This window comes from Vanellus vanellus, assembly GCF_965231255.1.
Source record: "Vanellus vanellus genome assembly, chromosome: 1".
Taxonomy (NCBI): domain Eukaryota; kingdom Metazoa; phylum Chordata; class Aves; order Charadriiformes; family Charadriidae; genus Vanellus; species Vanellus vanellus.
This window is the reverse complement of record NC_138905.1, coordinates 91,381,529-91,406,903: the sequence shown is the minus strand read 5'-3', so window position 1 is coordinate 91,406,903 and position 25,375 is coordinate 91,381,529. Positions and strand designations below refer to the sequence as shown.

Sequence of the window (25,375 nt, the reverse complement as noted above, 5' to 3'; positions counted from 1 at the left end):
CTCCCCCTCTGTCATCCCAGTTCACAGGACATCACAGCATTTCTCTCCTGCCTTCCAGAGCCCCTCTGGGACCTCCTCCTTTGAGCCCTTACACGCTGATGTCAGTACCTCTTCTCCCCAGCCTCTTTTACCATCACCTCCGGAAGCCTCAGGATGTTGCTTTGGACTTTCCACATGCGATAGCGGTTCCTCCTCTTGGAAGAGCCTTTCCTTAGATCATCTCAATCATGCTCCAGCTGAAGAATGGTGAAAAACACCTGGACTACAGTTGCCCCTTGCTCTTTCTCTCCAGCTGTCTGCATTACTTCCACAAAATATAGGGAATGGGGGGATGCAGTAAGAAGATGTTGTCCAAAATACAGTGGGAAGATGCTGTCTAAATTGTGGCTGTTACCCAGGGACAGGAAGCATAGCTTAGGTGGTCTCTGAGACCTGGAAATGAATGGTTTTCTCCCTGCTTTGCTATAGGTTCCTTGGGTAAATATCTGGCTAAGCCTCTTTCCCTTCTATGTCTCCCTTCCGTAAAATAGGATCAGCCCCCTATTTTGCAGGGGTGCTGTGAGGTTATCTCATTCAGCATTTGATGTTACAGAAGCAAGTGCTTTTCATATTTCAGAAGGTAACTACTGGCTTTAGCAAATGTACCCACTTCTTTCCCTGTCTGTGGTACCTAATTCTCTTTGTTGTATGGCTTGGTAAAAAGACAGACCAATCTTTGCTCAAGAAAAAACATTGCTGCCTTACAAGATTTTCCTCCTAAACCACAAATCATCAAATCTGTTACCAAAAAGAGCCATGGAGAGGCATCCAGCTCTTGCTTCATGAAAATGATCTTGTCCCCAACCTCAGGACTGTTTGCGAAGCAGAAAGTGACACCTTTAAATCAGGTGAACAGGAGTGGGCCCATTGCACCTAGAGAAGATGATGGGCAAATAAATCTGCAATATTTTGCAGCGTGTCATGGCCCTAATCCTGGACCACTACGATGTCACAGGCCGGTGGAGGCTGCTGAGAGCCCTGGTGTTTGTATTGGCAGGTTTTTAGAGAAGCAATGGGGTCACAGGGGTTATGTCCACCGAAGCCAACAGCAGTGTTTATTTTTACTCTGTTGTGTAAGCCCCACTTTGTACCTGTGTAACTTGGCTGAATGCAGTGATGTAACACTGAAATAACGAAATGAGCTCAGTGTTTGTTTTAGATATCACCCGCCAACCTAGAACTTTCTTAAATCTCTCTCTTGAGGAATAGAAAACAGACTTAAGTGGAATGAAATAAAAACTTCAAATACTATAATGAACAACCTGAAACATTTTACTGTATCAAAGCTAGATAATGTACGAGTTTTTACAGGTCTCTGAGTGACTGCTGGATAATAAGGCATATGTTCCTGCATAATATTGCTTTCTATATGATTCTCTTGCCACTGACAATCCTACTTCCATGAATTTCCATTGATAGCTGTTTAATGTAACTTTGATATAATTTAAACATGGCCAATGGCAGTAAATATGATGAAGAGAGATATGCAGACTAGTAATAAGGGCAAAAGACTGGAAGGCTTGGGCTCTATCTCTGGCTCATCTGTTCATTTCTCTCATGATCTCAGGTGACAGATGCTACCTTGGCCCTCTTCCCTTTTGTCTCTCTCTTAACAATTCTGCTAACAAGTCTTAACCCACTGGCTGCCCACTCTCTAGGTGTCTGACCCATAATCTGGTAGATGCTGTCCTGTTACAGGAAAAGCACCACTCACATCCAGCCAGCGCCGCCTCAATGCTGTAATTCCCAAGCCAGCCTCTGCACTTCCCTCTCATTGCCCTCAATGGGATGAGCAAGATCCAGGGTCTCCACTTTCTTCATAATACTATTGCTTTGCCTTCCCTGCCACATATCCCATCTTATGGTCTTGCAGCATTTGTTTTCGTAGGAGGCACAATTGTCTAGTACTCCCTCCCTGTCCCTCTTTTTCTGTGGAGATACAGGAGAGAGGACATGAGGGCTGGGAGCAAGGCTGGTGGCAGGGCCAGGACCAGTGCCCGGCCCTGGCCAGTTGTCCCAACTCTAAGTCCCTCTCTGCTCTGTCCTAATGAAACAGCAGGTTTCCATATGGCTGAAATTTCAAACACAAAGAAGTCATACACTGAAATATGAACACTTCTTCAGTGGAGAGATTTTTGCTTCTAGAGACACTTACATACCCACGCACGTTCATTTTAAAGAGATTAAAACACCCAGCACTTAACCATCAAAAATAAACGAAGGTAATAAGTGAGCCAGGCTGGAGCATGCCGTGTTATGTGTTTTCTGATAAAGTGAACTATTACTGTCAGAAAGAGGACAAATGGTTTCTCTCTGTAGTTGTGTCAGGGCCGTGATGCACGTTGCATTGCACTCAGCAGCTGTCCCCAGATCTTTGCTGGTGGGGATCGGATGGGTCCCTCTCCCACCTGCCTTAAAATCTCACAGTGTGTGGGCAACCTGACATCAGTCTCATGGCTTACTTGCTTGAAGGCGACCATGGTGAAACCAGTAGCTGCTAGAAATCTAGCCTGATAGCACAGCTGTGGATGCTGTGGGTACCACCACCACCACAGCCTCACCAAAGCAGCACCTGCCTGTGCTGCTGTCCGTCTGCAGCGATGCTGGCTGCAATACAGTGTTGAAACCCTTCACTGCCACTGGGCATGGGGCAGACACAACTCCTTTTACCACCCAAATCCTTCCAGCACCACCTGCACAGCAGTGGCTGAGGGGGAGGAGGGCCTGGATGAACCCCAGTATACCCTCTTCACCTCAGCAGGATCTCTCCTTTACCAGTTTATGTCATATTCTTATTAAGGTTGTGTATTTATTTGGTTGGTTTTGGTTTTTTTTCAATCTGGGCAGTTGCTCCCTGTCGTCTGTTGGGAACCATCTTTCCCTCCTACACTCAATCATCTGGGCCATTTTGCTTCTGCTTCTGCTGCAAAAACACCATCCTTTTTCTCCTCTTCTCCTCCACTAAGCAAAGCTTTCTTTCCCCCCAACACACACAGTTTTCCCCGACAAGCCCACCCGGGCTCAGTCAGAGCAGGGCACAGACAATGGCATATGCTGTGGGTCGGAGAGGATATGTAAGACCTTGAAACCAAAACCAGGCAAAGCCCTGAGGCTCAGACCACAGGGGCTGGTCCTGTCCTCAGCAGACATGGTTTGTGTGTGACTCGGCAGCAGAAACATGCTCAGACCAAAGCCCTGAAGCCCAATGTTGGAGATGTTACAAACCCAACTGCACATGGGAATGGTGAAGTCTTTACACGTTTTCCCTGGGGAAAAAGCCTAGTCTACCTGCACTCAACAGCAGAAATCCCACTGATTCCAGAGGACCTCAGATCCCGTCCTTTCTAGCACCCTAATCTTGGGATCACTGGATTTTCTGGGCACATGCTACTCACGTCTGTGACGTTCACCACCCCGATCTGTGGTCTGAACAGGTCGATCTTGAAGGTCTTCTCCCAGTAAGTGATCAGCTGCAGGAGAGAGGAACAAAGCTCAGACATGGACGTTCGCTATACCCCAGCGTTAATTCAGCTGTCTGAGCTGTGGTGCATGCAGCATGCACTGATGAGTGCACGAGAGAGAAGAGAGGCTGAACACAAGCTTGGGCCACTGCATACAGCAAAGGAAAGTGCCAGCTCTGGGGATGTTCCCAAGACACCACCTTCATGGAAGGCAGACCCCAGAGAGTAGCTCTCAGGGATCACCCATGGTCTGGTTTCCCCGTCTTTCCCTGTCCCAAATTCCCTGGGGCAATTCCTGTGCTTATGCAATGCCCCCCCTCCCCCCTCCCCCCCAACCCTGCATCCATGAATTAAACCAAGAAAGGCAAGGAGCCCCTGCCACTCACCAGAGGAAAGTCGTCGGGGTCAATCCAGACAATGCTCAGGTCAGGATTATCGGTGTTGTCCCTGGCAACCTGCTTCAGGATTTCCAGGAACTCAAAACCATCTGAAATGATATATGAACTGCTGCAGCCCTCTCCTGCAAACACGCAGGCATTTTTCGCTTGCAGGGTTTTCAACTTCCCTCACCCCCCTATGCACACAGGTTGTTTATAGTTCTCATTAAAATGCTGTCTCCCAGCTCTTTCTTCTGATAATAAGGCTTTTAATTTCGAGCATCCTCCCCGGGTATTGAAATTAGTTACACATGAATTAAGTCTCGTAATCCTTCCGTGGAGTGGAACAATGTCACTATTTTCTTGTGGTGAGGGAGGAACTGAGCCCTTGAGAGGCCAAAGCTTTTCAGCACGCTGATGGTGCTGAGAAGCACTGATGCCACAGCTTTTCAGGAGCCAATGCCCACGGGTTTCCCCCGTACAACATCACATACCCAGTCATCAGCACTTTCCCAGAACCACACAGCAAGACGGCTGCAGAGTTAGGGAGCAAATCCTGCCACTGGGGTTGGGGAGAGGACTTTTTTCTTCCCAGTCAGCTGTCCATTTATATCTAGAGCCCATCCATTTGAGTCCCGGCTAGCACACCTGCTAACTTAAAGACCCAGAAATATCCCTGTTCCCTGTCCCGGCAGGCTGGGGCTCCCCATCCTGTCTGGGGTGTGGGGCTCCACCATGCAAAAAAAGCACATGAAACTACACCATCTTGAGTGATGTAGAGTCATGCAAGGAGAAAAACGGCCTCCTACCTGGGTCATCTTCTTCGGCAAAGGCCACAATGTGGATTCCCTCCATGTCATCCTCCTGGAAACAACAAAACTATTACTGATGGGTCAAGGAGGGAGGACAGAGTCTGGGCAGTTGCTGGAGACGAGGAGCGGTGGGATGCCTTCAAATGAACAGGACAATTGCAAAGGGAGGCTTGGACTGCAAAGGGAGGCTTGTAACTGGAGCCCCACTGAGACAACAGAAATAGGAGCTGAGGTGAGTCTGAGTTGTGGAGGTATTAGGTGCTGAAGTGAGTAGTTTGGGTAGCCTTGCTGAAAGACGTCAGCTAAAAATGAGGTGGGCACCATGATGGGAAAGACAGGGGAGCTTCTGATGGTGTGGGGCAAAACACTGCCTGCAGAGAAGGCCAAGGGCTCTCTAGCATGGGAATATGCCCATGCCATGCCCATGCCCGAGGCCACTTACTCTCATAAATTTGCAGCTGCCAGGGGTTGGTTTGTTGGTAGACAAATAGCTGCCATCATGCTCAGACCCCAAATGTGCTCCTTCAGAGCCAGGAAAGGAGGTTTCCTCACAATATGAGAGGTGAAGTGGTTCACTTGGGCACCTTTCAGGAGGTGAAGGGTTTCTCACTCTAGGTGAGGGTCTCCGTGAGCAGTGAGGGGAATTGAGTAGGTAGCTCATTTCGGGGCTCCAATGAGTGGAGGACAGAAATGACAGGCTGGTGGACTGCTTTTGTCCATGAGACATGCGAGTAATGGGTAATGATATTGGCAAAGGCCAATAGATCTGCTGGCCGGTTCATCATCTGCCTGCTATGAATGTCATCTCTGAATTATCCCATGGATCGGCTTCGCCTTCCTCACCCGCTGCTGGTCCTGGTTTCCATTTCAATTGGTTTTAATGCGAGCAAAAATTCCCATCTAAATGCTAATTTCTTTTCCCTTCTGAGCCCAGAGGTGACAAAGCCACCATCAAAAACTGAAAGGAAAAAAAGCCCCGAAAGATTAAGTGGAAAACATTATCTTTAAAAACAATAGCGGATGCTGGGCCTTTGCTGGCGTCTTCGGGGAATACATTTTCACGAGGGTATTCTAGGCAGATTTACTTGGGATTCAGACCACTTCCAGCTGGCAAAATCTACACTGTTGCTTTTTGTCCATATTTGCCCACAGCATTGTCAGACAGCAAAATAAAGAAAAATATATATGCGATGTAGAATTATATATATAGCTATATAATATAGCTATATTCTGACCTCCAAGGCAGCAAAAAAACCCTGGAGTAACTCCAGTGAAGGCATTGGGGATGTTCTGAACTTGCAGTGAGATCAGAATCCAGCCTGTTGTCACCTGTAGGTAGAGTTCCCTGCTCATAGCGGAGGCAAGCTCTGTGTTCCGAGGCTGTTGGTAAAGTGAACATCCCACTGCTGATAATTCACACTTTTCCTGAGGTTATTTTAGAATATGTTCAGTATGAAAGCAAAACCACTGCATGTGAAATTTGCATCCCACTGAAGCCCTACAAAAAATCTTCAGGGGACTTCAGTGGATCTAGGAAGCTATCTTCTATACAGAATCTGTATTTCAAAACAAAATGAAAAGCTATCATGCCTAAGTGACTCATAACTCCTGCTCCAGTTTTATTACCTCTTTCCTTGTTGTATTAAAGACTCCCAAGGTTTTTGCTGCTTCAGAGTCCCACAGCGTTTCATATTACACAGCCAGGCACGGAGGCAACTGAATGCTGTTATAAATGTGCCAATCTTTTTGAAGGACTGACTGCATCTTCCTTAGCATCTGTAAAGCACCTGTTCAGCTTTGTTTTTCAGCATTCAGCTGGTACTTCAGGGTTCCTGACTGGCTTTTAACAACATAGTCATTCACAGTGAAGGGATAATTTGTTATACGGGATTTTTCTTTCATTTTCATCCTTCCCCTTTTCCCCCACACTAGCAGACCAAGAAAGACCTCTGCGTGTGATCAGTGCCAAACTGCTGGTTAGTTCTCCACAATCACTGACTTGCAGCTTGCTCACACCATGAGAAGTGCAATCAATGCACAATTTGCTCCACAATCCATATAATTGTCTGAACTGCCTGCCCTCGCTTGCATTTTGAATTGTATAACTGCGCAGGTACAATTTCCATGAGTCATCTGTTTGGTACAATCTCTGTAGCTCGCCCAGCGCGCAGGCCACTGAAGTCACCCCACCACCAGCACTGACATCCATTAGATGAGATAGAGCATCCTTGGGAAGGATGCTCTCCATAGCTATAGCACAGCTGCTACAGAGGCTCAACACCTGACTGGCACACTTGGTTAGCTTTCCCTGTTCCTCCTGTGGAGCAAACAGGACCCAGCTCAGCTGTCCACCGCTGTTGAGCAAAGCATTTGAGCACACCATTTGAACTCAGGCACTGGGCATCACATCCAGTGCTTTCCCTTCTTCCCAGAGGAGGGAAAGTGGCTTTGCAAGGAAGGAAAGATAATGTTTTTGCCCAGCCAGAGGCTCGAGCTTTTGAGCAGTTGTTTCTTGTTGGAAGCTAGCAGGGGACGCAAGGCTTCCCACCACACGTGCTTACCCACGTCTCAAACATGTCCTCTGGGCGCAGTTTCCTCAAGGTGGCCCTGAAAAGAAGACAGAAACGCTCTTTGAGGACACATCCAGCACCGCCACACATGATGCCACCATCGTCACAGAAAAGGTCACCGTGGCATGTTTGGTTGGTGGCTGGAGTCAGTGCCGTCAACCACCATTTTTTGAATGCAAGCATGGGGGCACAGTAGGTCAACCTATGCTTTTATTTATGGTGCTAAAACCCTGCCCTTGCCCCTGCTGCAGTCACTGCAGACGCTATGGGTGCTTGGGAAGATGAGATGCCTCTCTGTGCTGGGGTACCCTGGTGAATTAGTCCCACACATGGCAGATTGTTCTGTCTGTGCTGAGAGCACGAGGTGACGCATTCACTTGTGTATTGCAGTTCCTGGGATATTCCTACTGGGCTGTGTTCCCCTTTTCTCCTGGTTTTACCACAGCATCATTCCACCATAAAAATCCTTCCAAACTCTGCTGAAGCAAAGAAGACAGAATAACCTCTGGCAAAATTTAGATCATAATAACCACTGGCAAGAAAATTTAAACTGTAAGACTGGCCAAAGCAAATATTTTTGAGAAGTAGTTCATAAAGGACAAAAAAATAAGAACAATAAAAGTTTTCAGACACATCCATAGGAGGAAGCCTGTCAGAGAGCCTGGCAGGATGAGAGGTGACTGAGGTGTTAAAGGGGCACCCAAGGAACACAAGACCATAGCAGACAAGCACAAGTAATCCTTTGCACTTCTGCTCACTCTGGCTTAGGGAGGTTCCCCCAGCAGAGACGGTGTCCCTGGCAGACCAGCCCCAGGAGCTGTTGCAAAGAGAAGTGTTGGTTGATGAGGTCCTAGAACAAATGGGCAAAGGGAGTAGCAGCATGTTGCCAGGACCAGGTGGTATCAATGAGGTGCGCAACCTGTTGCTTCGGTTTGCCTCAACACCAGAGCAGTGGAAACAAAGGAGCATTTTTAGAGGTTCCTAAAGGGCCTGAGGAGCCACAGATCTGGAAGAGTGACTTCCTTATGGACACGATGCTACCAGAAAAAGTAGAGTTAACAGACATTTGAAGGAATATGATGTGATAGGACAGGAGATGCATGGTCTTTAAGAGACAAATCATGGCAATGGATCTGCTGGAGTTCCCAGAGCAAGTCAATGGGTGGGCAAAGGTATGCTAGTCAATATAGTGAACTTCCCTCAGAGGACTGTTGGACAAGGTCCCTTATTAAAGGGTTTCAGAGAAACTAAGCTGCAGTTAGATCAGACGAGAGGTCCTTCTGTGGATGAATGACAATGGAACACGAAGGGTGAAGATGAGTGGTCAGTTTTCACGGCAGAGGGACTAGATTTAAGATTCATAGCATACACTTTAGCATTATCATATGCATAATTTATTCTCACATAATCTGAAAAAGATGGGAATTAGGAATATGGCAGCATTTCCTTATCATATCCAATTCTTCAGACAACCAACACAGGCCTGACTATGAGGAGATACAGAGGGATCTCCTGAGACTTGAATGTCTGCATGATAAACAGGAAGTAACACACTTGCAGAAAAACAACCCTGATTATACAGATGCAACAATGGGTTCCAAATTAGTAGTAACTAGTTATTGCCTCTCAGGAAAGGGGCCTAGGTGTCACAAATTGAGAAAGCATCAGTTCCAAAAGCAAAAAGAAGGTTACAAATGGTTGGGAAAACACAACATACCGTTATAGCAATGGACAACTACACTATGCACCTTCACAGTGAATATATTTGTGGCTCTGGTCATCCCATCACAGAAATTCTATGGGACAACTAAAAAAAGGGACATGGAAATATGGCAGCAGTGAATGAAGGTAAGGAATGACCTCTGTTTGGGGGAGATTAAATAGATGAGAACTCTTTACCTTGTAAAAGAGGTGAATGAAGAGGATATTGTCAGAGAGTCTAAAAGATCAGAAGTAGTTTAAAAAAAAGTGAAACAGGGAATAGCTAGTCATTGCTCCTCATAACACAAGAGCTAGTAGGCACACAGTGAGTTATTAAGTAGAGGTATAAACTGAACAAATAGGAATGCTCTTTTGATGCAATGCATACTTCAGCCACTGAACTCATTACAATTGGATACTTTCAGCATCAAAATAGAAATGAGGTAAAAAGTGACTATAGAAATTGAAGAAATAGCCACTAAGCACAAGATAGGGGATGCAATTTTTGACCCAGCAAGTCTCCTCATAGATGATTTTCAGAAACTGGAGAGTATATCAGGCAAATGCATATTATGTACTTGTACCTGGCTTTCAAGATGCTTTCCATAGCCGTTCTCTGGGTGCAGCTTGGAGAAAGGAAACTTGGTGGGAAGGATTTGATCCCACCCATGTGTACCAATTGTTGTGGAGTTACTCAAGATTTAGTCTGGTTACTCCCCAGTGCTGGAGGGAGCGAGGTAAGTGGGGTTTGGGTGAATAAGAGGAAGCAGAATTCAGCCCCCGTGTCGCTACACCACAATTACAGAGAATGGGGTGGGGGGGTAGGGGTCCACCTCCAGCATTTTGCATGTGAAACCCAGAGGCCTCTTTCTGCAGGCAGAGGAAGAGCCATATAACTTGTATTTGTGCAAGTGAGAGCAAAATCTGGGCTGAGACCTTGAAGTCACAGCACCCAGCCACCATCCTCAGCTGGACTCCTATTGGCCTTGGACGAGTCACCCCACCGTGCTGAACACCGGCTTACTGACCTGCTCTGGGAAGGATGAACTTTCCCACCACTGCCTGTAGCTGCCCAGGGAAGCATCAGCCGGGAGGCTGTCTATGGGCTCCTCCTGGCCACCCACTTCAGCTCCTGCCTTGAGGCTGCAGTGAGAGCTCAGCAAATCCCAATTTCCATGTAGGGCTGGAGAAAGAGGTGGTGAAGCCCACCTGGGCACGGCAGCAGGGAGCCCTTTTTAGAAGGGCTGTTTAAAGCATGCCAAAGAGCCTGGGTACTGCTGAGCACTGGGAGCTTTCCTCAGTGGTATGACAGGGCTCCTTCTTGCAGGATGGAGGAGAGGTGGCAGTGGGGCTTTGGACGTCAGTGGAGCAATAGCCCGTGCCTGCCGGCTGGGGTGAAGTGAGAAAGCCTGTTGTGTGAGAGGGAGGAGGCAAGTGGTCCTCTACACCTTCCTGCAGAGCAGAAGATCCTGCTGAGTTGTCTACAGGCAACCAGCATGTGGGAGCTGATGAGGTCGCTTTGTTTTTCTCTACAGGCCTGATCATCTCTGTGTCTGACTAATTCCACTTCCGGCCTTTGGCTTTAGGTCCTTTACTGGTGGCAAGGCAGGAAGAAGCACTTCTGCTCTCAGAGACTCAGCATTAACTACTGGGAACATATCACTGTCATCCTAGGGTTTTTTCCCTGCCATCTTGGCAGGTTCAGGATTTCGGGCTTCCAATTTCATGAGATTCCTTTTAATTCCCTTCTGAGCCTTGGCACTTGCAAAATATATGACCCAACCCCTTGCTCCTACCAAGCACAACATAGCATCCTGAAATATGTAAGACTTGGGGGGTTTCCACTGCAGTTTTGTGCTGGTGGAGAGCTTGCCTTATTAGGCTAGCACTTAGCTGGCTGTGTTTAATCAGCCTTCTGATGCTGCTGCCTGACAGAAAGAGCTTGGGCAGAAAGATGGGAAGGACTGAGGCCAGAAAGTCCAGGAGGTCAGCAAAGTGACCTGAGAGTACATGGGAGATAGAGGACCCCTTCATATTTCAGAAAAAGTAGAGATCTGTTTCCAAGCCTGGTGACTCGCCGACTGTGGAGATAATCTCCTGTCTCTGAACCCTCTGTGTGTGAACACAAACCTCAGCCTGATTTGGGCTCCCCCAACAGTATCAATGGCCCTGCTTTTCTCGAACTCTTTTCTGTTCCCTTGAATGTCTGCTGGGAAATGCAATTGCAGGACAAGCAGATAGCCTGTGTGACTATCCTGTGCTGTATTTTTAAGGGTCTAAAAATACAGCACCTTATAGGCAGTTATGTCCTTATATTTAAGTCGGTGCTTTTACATGGGATCAGTCTTTCCAGTCACTTCCAGACTATTGGTGGCCAAGTCCCTAAACAACTGTGCAATAAACCTTATCACAAAAAGCACAGAGCATCCACAGCTGCCACTGACTTGGTCAAACATTGTAGGTGCTCAGCACCTTTGCAGATGAGGACTAAGACAGCCATAACAGCAGTGGCTTCCTCTCTATGCCTGCGGTCAGCAGGGGCCTCTTAGTCCATCACAGTTCCTCCAAGGTTGGTCTGAGCTCAGAACTTTCTACAGACACATCTGACACCAGGTGAGGGATATACCCATTAGTGAAGCTGTTTGGGAGAAGGAGGGGACTGGACAGAATTTGGTTTTGGCTTGAGAGGCCTTGGAGAAGATCACCTTCTGTACAGACCTACATTAAAAGCATGGGCAAGTAGGACACCATTTCCACTCTACATAGCCGGCAAGCCTCCCTGCTCTTTGAGGGAGGACTAACCAGGGAGAAGGAGGAGGGAAGCTGTGTTGTCACACGTCCATGGTGGTGGGCTCTGATTGTGGCACAGATACTTGCACCTCTGGGTGTAGGAAAAGACCAGCCAAAATCTCAAACCTGGATCAGCAAATTGCCAAAAGGTGGTCGTCATGCTAATTTTTACAGAGAGGGATGCCCTAGAGGGGGAAGCCTGCAATGACAGACACCTTTACCCGCTTCCTGTGGTCAGAAGCATCCTGTATGCTACATACCTTTTGTGCTCCTTCACAAATTCCACTAACTCCTCTTCTGTGTAAGGCTTATCAGGGATGTGAACAGGCTCATCCATAAACGGTTCATAGAAGTCCACCTCGTTCATCTTCAGACCTAGCTTCTTGGCAACCTGTTGCAGTGCAGATGGTCAGAGGTGAGTGATCCTGATGTGCCACTTTGCCTACCCAGAGTCTCTCCCAGTGGCAGAGCTGAGGCCAAGGTGCTAGCTCTCTTCCAGAGCACACACTCTTAGGGGTGGCCAAAAAAATATGAATGAATCTTTCCTTGGTTAAAAAAAACCACTGATGGTCACTACAGTACTGGTCTCAAGCACTGGGGCAGATCAAGGCCAGAGTCAAAATCCTACAAACCTAATGGGGCTGGTTTCCAATCCCAGACCAGGACCTACCTCCACAGTGCAGCAATGGCCTTTTGTAGAATCATAGAGTCGTTTAGGTTGGAAAAGACCTTTAACATCACCTAGTCCAACCATTAACCTAACACTGCAATGTACACCTCTAAATCATGTCCCTAAGCACCCCATCTATACATCTTTTAAATACCTCCAGGGATAGTGACTCCACCACTTCCCTGGGCAGCCTGTTCCAGTGCTTGAAAACCCTTTCGGTGAAGACATTCTTCTTAATATCCAATCTAAGCCTTCCCTGGCACAATGTGAGGCTGCTTCCTCTTGTCCTATCGCTTGTTACTTGGGAGAAGAGACTGACCCCCACCTCGCTACAACCTCCTTTCAGGTAGTTGTAGAGAGTGATAAGGTCTCCACTCAGCCTCCTTTTCTCCAGGCTAAACAACCCCAGTTTTGTCAGCTGCTCCTCATAAGACTTTCCTCCAGATCCCTCACCAGCTCCATTGCCCTTCTCTGGACACACTCCAGCACCTCAATGTCTTTCTTGTAGTGACAGGCACAAAAATGAACACAGTACTCGAGGGGGCACCTTACCACTGCTGAGTACAGCAGGATGATCACTGCTCTAGTCTTTCTGGCCACATTATTCCTGTTACAAGCCAGGATGCTATTGGCCTTCTTGACCACCTGGGCTCACTGCTGGATCATATTTGGCCGGCTGTTGACCAACACCTTTTCTGCCGGGCAGCTTTCCAGCCACTCCTCCCCAAGCCTGTAGCGCTGTATGGGGTTGTTGTGACCCAACTGCAGGATGCGCCACTTGGCCTTGTTGAACCTCATACCATTGGCCTTGGCCCATCAATGCAGCCTGTCCAGATCCCTCTGTAGAGCCATCCTACCCTCAAGCAGATCGATGCTCCCACCCAACCTGGTGTCATCTGCAAACTTACTGAGGATGCACTTCATCGCCTGGTCCAGATCATCAATAATTATCTTAAATAGAACTGGCCCAAATACTGGGCACTGGGAACACCACAGGGCCAAATCCAAATGCAGATATCATTAGCACAAATTACATGAACACTGAAAATGAGCAGCTGGAGCCAGATATTAAATCGGGAATCATCCTGAACCTCTGAAAAACATGTGGTAGAGGCTATGAGCTCTCACGGTGAGGTCTGTGGATGCTTACCCCTTTGTCGAAGGTGGCAAAGAACTTGATGTATGGCTGGAAATGTTCGGCAGCTTCTTCAAATGCTTTGTAATCTGGAAGGAGAAAAGGGGAATGAAGAAAAGATTTCACAGGCAGCTGGCCATGCTCTGATCAGCACAGAAGGCACTAAGGAAGAACAAATATAAATTAGTGCAAAATAGATCAGATGACAGCACTATGTTTCTTCTACCCTTCCAGGGTTTACAAACAAGGACCATTTCATGTGGAGCAAACAGGATATGTGTTGTGCAGCCCCACAGTGCTCAGGAAAACTACAGATCCTGGCATGCCATGTTTAACTGGGCTAAAATCAGCAGTCCTGTGGAGCAGATCCAGAGGTTACAACTCCAGCCTGTTGATAAGTGTGTTTGCAGCTGTCCTCTTGCACAAGCAGTAGTTCAGCCTGGGAAATACATGGAGTTGCTCCGGCGTTAATAATTGCTGCCATTCCCTAAACAGTCACCAAGCATGACTAGATACACTCCTCCTGGTGCAGGACAAGGGGCCAGGATCGAGGTACGTTTTTACTGTCACTAGTATCAGGTCATCAGCTGGGGTCAGGAAGGATGCTCTCAGCCTGGTGAGAGCTCTTTACAAGAGGTATTTCCCATCTTTCTTCAAAATACTTATTACAGAGCCGCGTTAAGGGTACAGCCCTGCCCGAGCTGCCCTGCAGCCCATTTTGAGCAGGTGAGAAAGCTGAAGGGAGAGGTGTATGGGCTGTTGAAGTGCAGCAGACATGGTGATAGCTCGTTCAGGTAAGAATACCTGTCTTCTTGCTAAAGGCAAGACTTGCAAGTGAGGGGTGTGTGCTGCCAGCGCCACTCAGAGAGCAGGGGGAGCTCTCGGGGCTGGCAGAGGAGACTGCTGGGGCTTGCTGGGGAGAGAATCTGGTGAGGGTTTCTCAGGGCTCATGAAAGCTGATGGTTTTGCCTGGTATGGTCCCTGGGTTGCACATCTCTCAGGGTCATGGGACCAGCCTCTTCTCAGTCTTGGGGTTCAGCAAGGAGAAGCAGGTCAGTGCCTCTGCCAGGCTGCTCTAAGGTGTCCTGTTTACTGCTGTATGTTTGCCAAGTTAGTATTTAATACGTGTCCCCCTCTTTCCCTTTGTCTCCCTCTCTCTTTCTTTGACCTTTTAGGCTCACTGCTCAAAAGAGGGGACCTTTGCTCCCTTTAGGTGCTCACTCAGGGTAACTGTAACCTGATTTTGGGTGAGGTAGACAAGTAAGTTCTTCAGGAGACCCTGGATAATTGCCCCCTTCTCTTGCCAGCAGACGCCTTGCAGAAGGGCCACCACTGTTGAGCAGCCTACAAGCCCACCTTACCCTCCAACAACTTTGGCACTGTCACAGCCCGCTATATACTCCCACGCCCTTAATGTCCATGCAGAAGAACCGATGCTCAGCACCCAGCCAGGCTCCAAGCCCCATAAGGAACATATTCATCTTACGTTCAGAGTCTTCTCCTTTGAAGTAGCCGATGAGTTTGATTTCCTCATCGATTTGGTCAAAGGCCTGAAGCTCCAGCTTGCTGTTTATGATCTCCACGGGGTCTTCTAGCAGCTGCCATGACAAATACATTTGACAACACAACAATTTGTAGCAACAACCTATGCCTGGCAGGGTGTGTCACTAACAGCCTAAGTGGGGAGAAAGAGGTCACCCAGTTCCTCTGCTGCTGGGAACCCTGCTTAGTGCTCTTTGCTATAACACGAGGAACCAAGAGGTGCAGGTCACCTTTAGAGGGAGCTGTTCGTAGGTTCACTGTGTAGGTTGAAGCATCCAGAAGAAAGCTGACAGAGCTTTGGGTAACCCAAATGGATGATGAGGGACCTGCTGTGATGTGAGGTAAGGGGCAGGAATTGCAACTGGCTTTAGAGTGGCTGAGAAAAAGGGAGAGCAGTTGAAAGGGGCTGGTATGGACACTGTGAGCTTCTGTGAATGATGGATGTATTTGTTCTTAGCTGTAATTTGCTGGAAGAGGTTACTGCAAAGAACTCGCTTTCAGAAAACATTAAAACTAGCATGCTAGAGTGTGGCCAACCAGTGTTTTGGAGCAGTGGAAAGTCTGTATGTGAATTTTCCTGGCTGATCCACCTATGCAGACTGGGTTAAACCCATGCTTTGGCCCCAGACACGTAACAGTGTTGATGAGGAAGTTGAAGACCTATCTGCCACTTCAGCCTGTGGTTAGCGTAAACTTTGTTTCTGTTTTCTTAATTAGACACTGCTGGTGAAAAGATTTGTTCTGATTATTTTGCCCAGCAATACTGGTGTGAATCAGGTGTGGCTTCACTAGAAAAAAAAATATGAAGGCAGGCCACTCTGCAGCCTACAGAGGAGTAGAGGACCTCTGGGTTTGTTTTCCTTTGGGAGCAGGCTGCCGAGGCACCACAGATATGTTTGGGTTTATTTCCCTGCTTTGACAGGTATTTTCCCTCTTGATTGGGAAACACACAAACAGAAATCCTTCCTCTGTTCCTTTGTTTGCAGCACATGAGTTTTCAGCAGCATACCGCAAAGCACAGCAAACAAAACCTCACAAAGAAGTGCCTTTACGCTGCACCCCTTGCGAGTGATGCTCTGGCATGTGGGTGTGCCTCTGCTGTGTCCAGAGCAGCCTGGCTGGTTCTCTGCTGCTGTAGTGGCCTGAGCCACAGGAACCAGGGATCCCACCGCTGCTGGGGTCGCAGCAAAGTCCTGCCCCACCTGACTGGGGCAAGATGCCCGCTTCTGCCCCTGAAACCACTTGTATGTGTTTTGGCCACAGTACCCGATACATGCAGCCACAGAAACATTGCCATAAGGAGTGCTGAGATCCTAGGGAGATGTTTCTCTTTCCCAGATGCGCCTATCGCCACTGGCACTCCTGCACCACAGGTCACAGTTTAGGCAGTCTGCCACCCTGGGAAACAAACCGTGCCGGCTCCCCTGCTTACTTTGCCTCCCTTATCTGCATTATTGCAGGGCTGCCCATAAAGGGAGCCTCATATCAAAGGAAAGCCAAGCCACTGCAAAATGTTTTCACTACAAAACAAAGACCATGTTTCTGGGCTGTTGGAATAAAATGTAAAGAGAAGTACAACATGTTGATGAGGGAGTCAGCATCTCTTTTGCATTTAGGCACAAAGGTGAGTACATAGTTGTGCCCATGCACAAAATGACCTGAGAGCACTAAGTCGGAGGGCCTTGATCTTCTCTAATTCATGGCAGTGCAATTCTGTAAGTTCACTGAAGAGGCAGTAGTACACTATGTTGTTTGTGGGGTTGTGTCTAGAAATGGGCAAAGTTTGCAGCTTATGCCTTTTTCCATGAATTGAGCTATTGTACTCTTTTTAGTTGCTCTATGAGAATGCTACTTCTAGGATTATTTTTAAAAATAACTTTATTTTAAAAAAAAAAGAGCGAAAGATTTTGGGAATGGCGAAGTGTTTGCACACCAGCTTGCTACCTGAGGTGGGTGACAAGCAATTAGTTATGTGGGGTTGTTGCTTGCTTCCAATCAAATACTCCATAAACAGGAAAGAGGGCAAAATGTCTTTAAGATATAAGGGGTTGGTGGCATAGAAAAGTACCCGCTTTCCTGGGAACTCATGGTCAGACAAGCATTTGGGAAGCTGGAAAGTGTCACCTCTACCAGCGTGTAGCAAATAGGGATGGAATTTCAAATAAAGATAAAGCCGTGTTTTTTAGCAAAGCAAGTATTTGCAAGGTCTTCTCTAAGAGGTTTTATCTAGCTCTGTGCTTATCTGTGCTTACATCCAAGAGAAATTCCACCAAGACATCCGTGGCCAGTTCCCCATCAAATTCAATTAACCGCTCTTCCTTAAAGACATAGAGACTTCCCTCTTCAACCAAGCCTGGAAGAAGGAGACAGGAAACACAGCAATCACTAGAAAGAAAATTAACTCTTTCCCAGCTAAAACCAGGACACGTAGTCAACAGGTCACTAAAAGCATTTTTACTACAGAGTATCTTGATTGTCATTCTGGCAAAGCCTTATGGGAAAATACAATTCGCAATTTGCTGTGTTGGCCCAGTTAGAAACAACCTGAGCAATCTCCTGACTGATGTTTCACGGCACGAGGGACAGGCTTCAGACAGAGCTCGTGCAAGCTTCTTCCCAAGTGCTGAACTTTTTTGTTCAGGTCACAGTTTGGCCTCAGTTGGAAAAATTATGTACCGGGAACTTGTTTATTGCAGTAAATAGTACTGGGCTCTAACAGACATCCCAAATTTGAATAACCTGACACTAGATGCAAAATGGCTTTTGATGCAGGCTATGCTCTCTGCCTGGAGAAGGCTGAACTATGTGAACACAAAGAGTGAACTGGAAGCCAAAACAAGCTGCAAACTCTCAGTGGCTTAGCTAGCTTTGGCAAAAGGATTAGAAATCTATGGCAGAGATGCCACAGATGGCAGGCTGGCAGATTCAAGTGGTGTATCACTGGACCAAGGACTGGTTGCTACAGCATCTCGGTGGAGGCTCCAAAATCACCAGTACTAAGCTCCTGCAAGGCATTGATGGCAGGGTACCACGGGTTAAGGTGGTTGGTAGTTTGTTCATTCTTGGAAAGGCAGAAGCTCTCGACATTAGTTTAGCTTTCACCAGCACACTTAGCCTCTAATTTAGGAAAGAAAATTACAGTCCAGTATACAGTCCAGTATGCTTAAACAGTCTCTGACCTTAAGTCTAGTGGTATGTGCTGTTGTATTTATGTGCCATAGTATTTCCATATTGCTTTGTGGACTAAAATACGAGGGAAGTGCCAGCCCTGAGAAGGCAGCTGTTTCCAGGGGTGGGCAATGCAGCAGCCTTTCACCTTTACAGGAGGTTTCCTCTTCTGCTCTGAGGAGCAAGCCAAGAAGGGTTGGCACCTGGCTGCCAAACGATTGCAAGGCTGTGGCTCCACCATTACTGGCTGGGGGTTACTCTGCCATGGGGCTGGTGTCACTTGGGGGCCTATGTGATGTCCCTGTAGGTTTCAGTTCTGCACTACTGTGTCAGACCTGACCCTGTGCAGGAAAAGTATGGAGCTGTTCCATGACACCTGTCTACAGTTTCTGCTCAGCAAGCTGTGAGCTTCCACCCTGTCATTGCTATGGCATGAATCAGCTTTCCTTTTCACGTGGTTTAGATTTGTTTTGGCACTCTCAGCCAGGAAGCTTTTTGCTGGAAGGGTGTTGCTTCACCCCTCTCATCCTCACTCCCCCACTTAATCCTGCCCATGTTGGGGTGGGCAGGTGCTTGGTGTGCAACTGCCACCATCACCCACCCCATCCTGGTCACAAGAACTTGGTTGTCCTCTATGGGGCTGGCTGTTGGGCATCACTCCAACACCCTCTCCAAGCTATTCCAGAGATATCGGATATGGGACTCACCTAGCTTTTTAGCAAGTTTGGCATCCTTCTTGGAGTCCACCATCCCGAAGCCAATGCTCCTGGGCTCCAGGACCTGAGCCGCCAGCTGTGGGAGGAACCAGAGAGCCCAATGTTAGTGGCATTAGCAGCACAGGGTAGCTAAAGGGCATCATGCCCTGCTAGCATGGCACGACAAATACAAGTGACCCACATTCTGCTTTCAGGCAGCACCAATGGGTGGGATGCATCACACGCTGCCTCCCCGCCGAGATAACGCTGCCCAGAGGCCACAAGGGTTGGGTTTCTTCCCACTGTGTCACAGCACTGAGTTTTCTGGTGATACCACATGCTGCTAACTGCTGTTTGACAATTGGGCTTTGAGAGAGGGCTCACGGCCACACCAGGGACACCAAAGCAGTGTGCATGGCTGGGAGAAAGACCTGTGCCACCCACACAAACCAAAGGCTGTCTCCTCCATTGTGCCTCGGTGGCCTCCTGTTGGGCAGTGTGACATGTGGGCACCATGGACATTATAACTCTGAAAGACCTTGGTGCCAGGCAGCATTGGCTACAAATTGGAGGGGATGCAGGACACTGCAGCATCATCTTTCCTTCATACATGTGATGGAGTGGCCAAAGCAGGCTCCTAGCCAAAACAAAGCAGAGAGACTCCTGGCTCTGCAGAACTGGTCCCTTCTCCTATAAAATGCTTTAAGTCATGTCCCCTGGCCAGGCTTCTGTCAACCCCCAGTTCCTGGTCCCCTCTTTTTCCTAAATAAATGAGTCTAATCCCAGCCACGCTCGCATTTGCCTCCTTGCAGCTTCGGAAGCCGCTGCCTCCCATTCCCACCATTTTTGATGAAGGGGCCTCTTGAAGATATCGAGTTCCTGCCTGTTTTGTGAAAATAGATATGTGAGGAAAGGAGAGACGCTCTGCCAGTGCCCTGTGGTGGGAGCGGCCCCGGGTGAGACCCTGTGAATTCCAGACAGGCTCCGTAGAGTTGCAGTGACCCTGGGAAATGAGTCCCCTTACTCACCAGATGACTGATTTAGCCCCACCACAAGCATGTCAGAGACCCTACAAGGTGGTAATGGTGCTCTAAGACCACCAAGCAGCTGTAAGACCCCCCCTCCTCTTCCCTCTCCCTCCCTGCACCATGAATGCCACTGGTGCTCATGGTCTTCTTGCTGTCACCCCTCCCAACCCTGGCGGAATTGGGGGGGCGATGGGGACAAGGGGTCAGAGGCCTCTGGGACAGGAATGTCCCTATTAGGGCACAGCTGCCTGTGTTCGGTGGTGGGAGGCTGGAGGGGGACAGAAGAAAAATGGCCAGAGAGATGGCAGGCTGATTTATGAGGAACGCCCTCCCCCAGGACCCATTTTGGCACACACCCCGGCCTCAAAGCTGGTTTGAATGTCACCCGGCGGCGCTGCCCCCATGGCTGTGCGGCCCCTTGGCTCCCCTGCTATAAATAGCCTCGGCCTGCACCCGGCCACTATGAGAGCGAGCGGCGATTAAAGGCGTCGGGGAGCAAAAGCAGTGGGGCAGTCCCCTTGCCTGCACCCCGGGGTGTCATGGGGCCGGCCAGTTCCCCACACTGGCAGCATCCCACCCTTCCCCGAAATCCTGGGGGAGATGGCAGGCACCCTGGCAATCAGGTCTCGGGGACCTTACTTGGACAAAGGGGAGCAACAGAGACATGGTTGTCTTCTCCCTTCCACTGAATACGTATCCCCAGGCCTGTCCTGAAGCCCTCCAGAAGGACGGATTCTCCACCAACCATCACCGCATCACTGCAACCTTGATCCCCTTGTGGCTTCCTGGCCTGTTGTCTTTAGGGGGAAATGCCACCGTGTAAGGCAAAAGGGGTGCTCCGTGTTATGCAGGAAACACGTGGTCTCACTGCTCTTTCCGTGCTCTCTGCCCATGCTTTGAAATAAAGGTGAGGTTGTACGTTCAGGGCTCATGCTTACAGGGGATACTGCCTGAAGGGAGCAGAGCAGTGTCTGTATTTGTACATTCGTTAAGACACCTGAGCACTGGTCTGGCATCCCATCTCCTGGTTCAGGCCACAGCCGTCTGTGTTAGAGCACCTGAGAGCAGCTGGTACCTGATAAAGCAGAGAGAGCTGGACACCTCTTGTGAGCTCCCTAGAGACCTGCAAGTGGGTGGTGGTGGGAGAAGCTGTCTTATGTTCCCCATTATGTGGATCTGCTTTTACTGGACAAAAGGATGGAGCCTGTAGGATCATCAGCTTTAGGGGACATTGTCAGCAAGTCCTCACTTGTTGGAAGTCATGTAGAGCAGCAAGAGGTTCCTCAGAGTCAACGTTTGAGGGTCTGGCTGCACTGTGACCAGAGGTAAAACACAGAAAGCCCAAGGGAAGAAGACTGTTCAGTCATGTCCAGTCCAGTGCATGCTTGATCTAACTGCATACTTACAGCTATGTTAGCCATGTGCCAGACAAAGTCAGGGCTGTTTAAGACCAATAGTTCTTGACTCCTGCACATAGGAGATGGTTAGGGTTTCTTGGGGGTGTTTGAAGAAGCTCAGAAATGTCACTTCATTGTGTGAGGTTGCAACACCTGCTACTGACAAGTGGTTGGGTGTGAGTGGGGATGTTTTTGAGAGAGGAGGCGTTGATCAGGAATAATGTATGTGAGCATGCAGCGTACACAAGGTCGCTCTTCAGAGGGATGGGGGTGCAGCCATGTAGCTGTGAGCATGGCAGCTTGCTGGGAAAGAGTAAACACCTGTAGAAAATGTGAGTGAGGGGATGAAAGCCTCTTTGTGTGAGGCTGTGGGAGTGTGCACTTCATTAGGGCTTGGGAGGCAAAAAAGGTCACAGTAATGCTGGAGGTGCGTCTGTTGGTGTGGCAGCGCTTGTGTGACTGTGCTTAGTGAGACTGTCTCTAGGAGGTGTATGTACCATGGGTACAAGTGCAGGGAGATGTTCCTCTGAAGAGGAACGTCCCAAGAGAAGGCATGCGACAGTGTGTGACTTTCCTGCTAATGAGATAATGAGGTGAGCGGTACAGCTTGTGCCCATCTGCAGAGCACCGGACTGCTGCACCAGGGAAATCTTTATGCAACATGAGACTCTCAGGAGCTCTTTCCACTGTGGCAGTGCCCAGAGGCAGGAGGCCTTTGCAGACTGTCAGTACCTATGGTGGCTTTTTCTAAGGCCAGCTATGCAGGGGCTAGACATCACTCCTGCCCGCACTTTCCCTGCTTTCCGCTGCAGCAGGTGAGTCTGCCCAGTGCTTAGGTGAGGACGTATTCCCACACCTATATTTGAACCCCATAAGGCAGCAAAATATAGAGTATGCCAGAAGCACAGCAGCTTGGCTAGTTGCCCCCTGCTCATTACAGTATCAAGCATTCATATATCCCCTTACAGTATTTTCTGATTCCATAATGCTAGTGGGATTTGAATGCAGATAATGTTTCTAATCTTGACAATCCTCTTGGCTCGGGACCTTGGGACAGAGGCAGCTGTAATGTAAGAACACAGCCCCTCCTCCTCCCTCTCCTTCTCCCTTTAAATTCATATGGCTTGAAGTCTTGGCCAGCCAGAGCCCTTGTCTTTGCGTTGGCCTCTTTAGCAAGTAATTTAGCTTGAGGAGATGGAGGGGAGAAACTGCACTGGAAGAACTGGACCTAACAGGTCGTGCACTCCCTGAGGTACAGCAGGAGCTTTGGGCAGGCAAAGCTGGCTTAGACCATTAGCAAAGACCACAGTTGCTTGTAAGATCGTATCCCATGCACAATTTGCAGCCTTCCTCTCATGCGCGTGAAGCCTTTGCAATCCACACTTTTTAGCCACAGGATCACAAACTGTGCACTGTGCAGCCTTGGAAAAAGGAGGTGTGAGTTTGGGAGCGCTCCTCCTTTCTCCCACTTCCCTCAGGTAAAAGCCATACTTGGATTTGGGTAAGCGTGAGGGAGTGTATGGCCTTCTGGGATGTGTGAGAGGTGCCAGCCCAAAGTGAAGCTTGAGCAAGCAAGCACCACCTCATGTTGGATGACGTCAACAGTTACAGCCAATCTGAACAATGGGGATGGAAAGAAGCAGCTCCCTGCCAGAACATCTCAGCTTCACACCTACCATACCTGTCTGAACCTAGGTCTGAAACTGGGAAGTTTGGGGACATTTAAGAAGACCCACAGGGTCATGCTGCACTTCTAGTTTATAGAGCAGCAGAATTGTCACTGGTTGCCTGACCACACTCCTATTCCAGCTGCAGACAATGCTAATTGTGTCAAACCTTGCATTTTGTGTCAGTTTTCCTGCTAAATGGCAGACAAAATCTAGCAGAGAGGGTTACAAATGGGAGTGGGAGGGGTGGGTATCTCGGCGTGGTCAGTTTTTCATTGTGAAGTGACATTATGGTTTTGTGGCCTGGATTTTCTTCCCACTTCTCTAGCACCTGCGTGGAGCTCCAACAAGCAGTAAGGTACATCTTCCCCAGCCGCTCAGGTTGGGAAGCAGCACATTGGGGACATTTGGGTCTCTGTGAGAGCCATCATGAGCAAATGTCTCTTAAGCATGGGGAGCTTTCTGTTCCCCTAGTTGTCAGGGGTGGAAGAACAAAACTCAGGCAATGCAAGGAGGAGAGCAACAGGAGGTGAGGGAACATCCCTCAAGCAATCTACACTTCTCCCCTGTTTCTCTCCTACTCTCTTTAAAGCTGTAGTTTATGTTGATGGTCAGAACCTGGTTGATATAATGATAATGATTTTATATCCCAAAATGTTAGGATTTTAATTTCAGAAACAGCAGGAGGAGATGGCAAAAGTCCAGGGTATTTCCCCAAAAGCTTTCAATCTGTATGCAGGACTCATGCCTCCCATGCTACGGTTGGCTTCTCTGTTGTTTGAGCTGATGGGCAGTTTGTTTGAAAGCAGAGGGGGATATCACTCCTTCCTAATGCTGTGTAGTCTCCTCTAGTATCCTCTTGCATACCCCACCAGCAACGTTTTGGGTTCTTGCGTAATTCAGACTGGTGAATTACAGGTCCTGAAGTGTCATGGTGGTCAAAGGGAAGGGGCAGAAGCCTGCTGAGCAGCTGCCACTAGAGGACCCGCTCTTCTGGCAGCAGGACTGGGGGGAGAGCATGTCGGTCCCACCTTCCTGCCCTTTTCCACCACCTGAGCTGCCCGGAGAGGTTGTTTATTGCTGAGCCTGCCCTTCCAGGGAGTTGCTGCCCCTCGGACTAAAAGGCAAGTCCCCAAATATGGAACACCCAAAGGTCACTCCTGTGGAGGTGGCTTTCACAGGTAATGCTCCAAGAACGCCTCCCCAGGGCTTTCATTGCCGCAGAGCCACTCAGCCCAGTCAGACATACGATGTGCTCCTTGGCTGCTTCCCTAAAGGTTTTGCATAGTTAGTATATTTATCCGCACCGGGCATCCCTAATTTTAGCGAGCAGTAAGCCAAAGCCCAGCCTCCCCAGGCGTGAGCTAACCAGGGCTGATGCCCGTGCCACCCAGCACCCACGGGTGCAAGGGACCACCTGCCGCTGCTCCCGGCCAGTCCTCGCTGGCACTGCATCACAGATGTTTTGCCGACCCAGCTGGGCAGCTTGCACGTTGAGGACAGCCCGGGGCATGTGTGCGTGCGTGCGTGCATGTGCTGACCCACGTTGTGGGCGCTGGGACGGTGCCCGGGGGCCACCCCGCTAAGTTCCCCTTCAACAAAACAGAGACCGGAGGCGCAATCTGGGGGCTGTCCTCCACAAAAGTGGGGTGATTGCTGCCTCATTGCCCTTCTGGCCTTGGAGAGGCTGCTTTGAAACTGGAGGCTGGATGCCAGCGGGAAGTCCATGCAGGGCATAAGCTGGCTCCTTTCAGTAGCTGCTGGAGGAGGGAAGCATGCTTGATATTCAGCCTGTTCACCTCCGCAGATCATTGCCCATGTCATTCCTACGCCTCCAGCTCCCAGGAACAAGGCAGATTTCTTGAGTTTCTGACCAAGTGGGTGTGATCCAGCAACTCTGAAAACCCAGAGAGCTCAGGATGCTGCAGGCAGGAGCTGGGCGCTCCCACCCTGCGTCCACAGGAAGGATTAGCATGGGGGGCCCCTGGGGGAATGGAGGGGTCCTTGGGACAAGAAAGGCCTTTTACCCAAGGAGGTGAGAAGCAAGAACTGAGGAAAGCTTTAAAAAACACACAGCCCTTTTGCGCAGGGTTTGAGGTGTCAGAGGTCTTCTAGCTGATGGCATCCCTTCTCCTGCCAGGGCCAGACAGGGTTCCCAGAAAAAGGACGTATCATGTACGGCAGCTGGCCTTCGCCAAGGCTGTGCCAGCGAGCGCGCAGGAATGAGCACCATCAGCACTGCTTAGGAGGGAACACTGGCTGTCCCAGGGCGCTGGGGAGGGGAGGAGCGAACGCCTGCTCTGCGGCCCCCCCGGGAACTGAG

The 25,375-nt window shown here is 49.0% G+C and overlaps 1 protein-coding gene across 1 annotated transcript in view; it reads right to left on the bottom strand.

The window, feature by feature from the left end:
• The window catches only part of CASQ2 (calsequestrin 2), a 35,916-nt gene that overhangs the window by 2,596 nt on the left and 7,945 nt on the right, over nt 1-25,375 (bottom strand). Inside the window, exons 2-10 of the mRNA XM_082493810.1 lie at nt 18,973-19,057; nt 17,350-17,450; nt 15,042-15,153; nt 13,571-13,644; nt 12,011-12,141; nt 7,251-7,296; nt 4,687-4,741; nt 3,887-3,987; nt 3,435-3,509 (exon numbers count right to left, since the gene is read on the bottom strand). Coding sequence (XP_082349936.1) covers nt 3,435-3,509; nt 3,887-3,987; nt 4,687-4,741; nt 7,251-7,296; nt 12,011-12,141; nt 13,571-13,644; nt 15,042-15,153; nt 17,350-17,450; nt 18,973-19,057 — 780 coding nt within the window. The remainder of the gene's footprint in view (nt 1-3,434; nt 3,510-3,886; nt 3,988-4,686; nt 4,742-7,250; nt 7,297-12,010; nt 12,142-13,570; nt 13,645-15,041; nt 15,154-17,349; nt 17,451-18,972; nt 19,058-25,375) is intronic.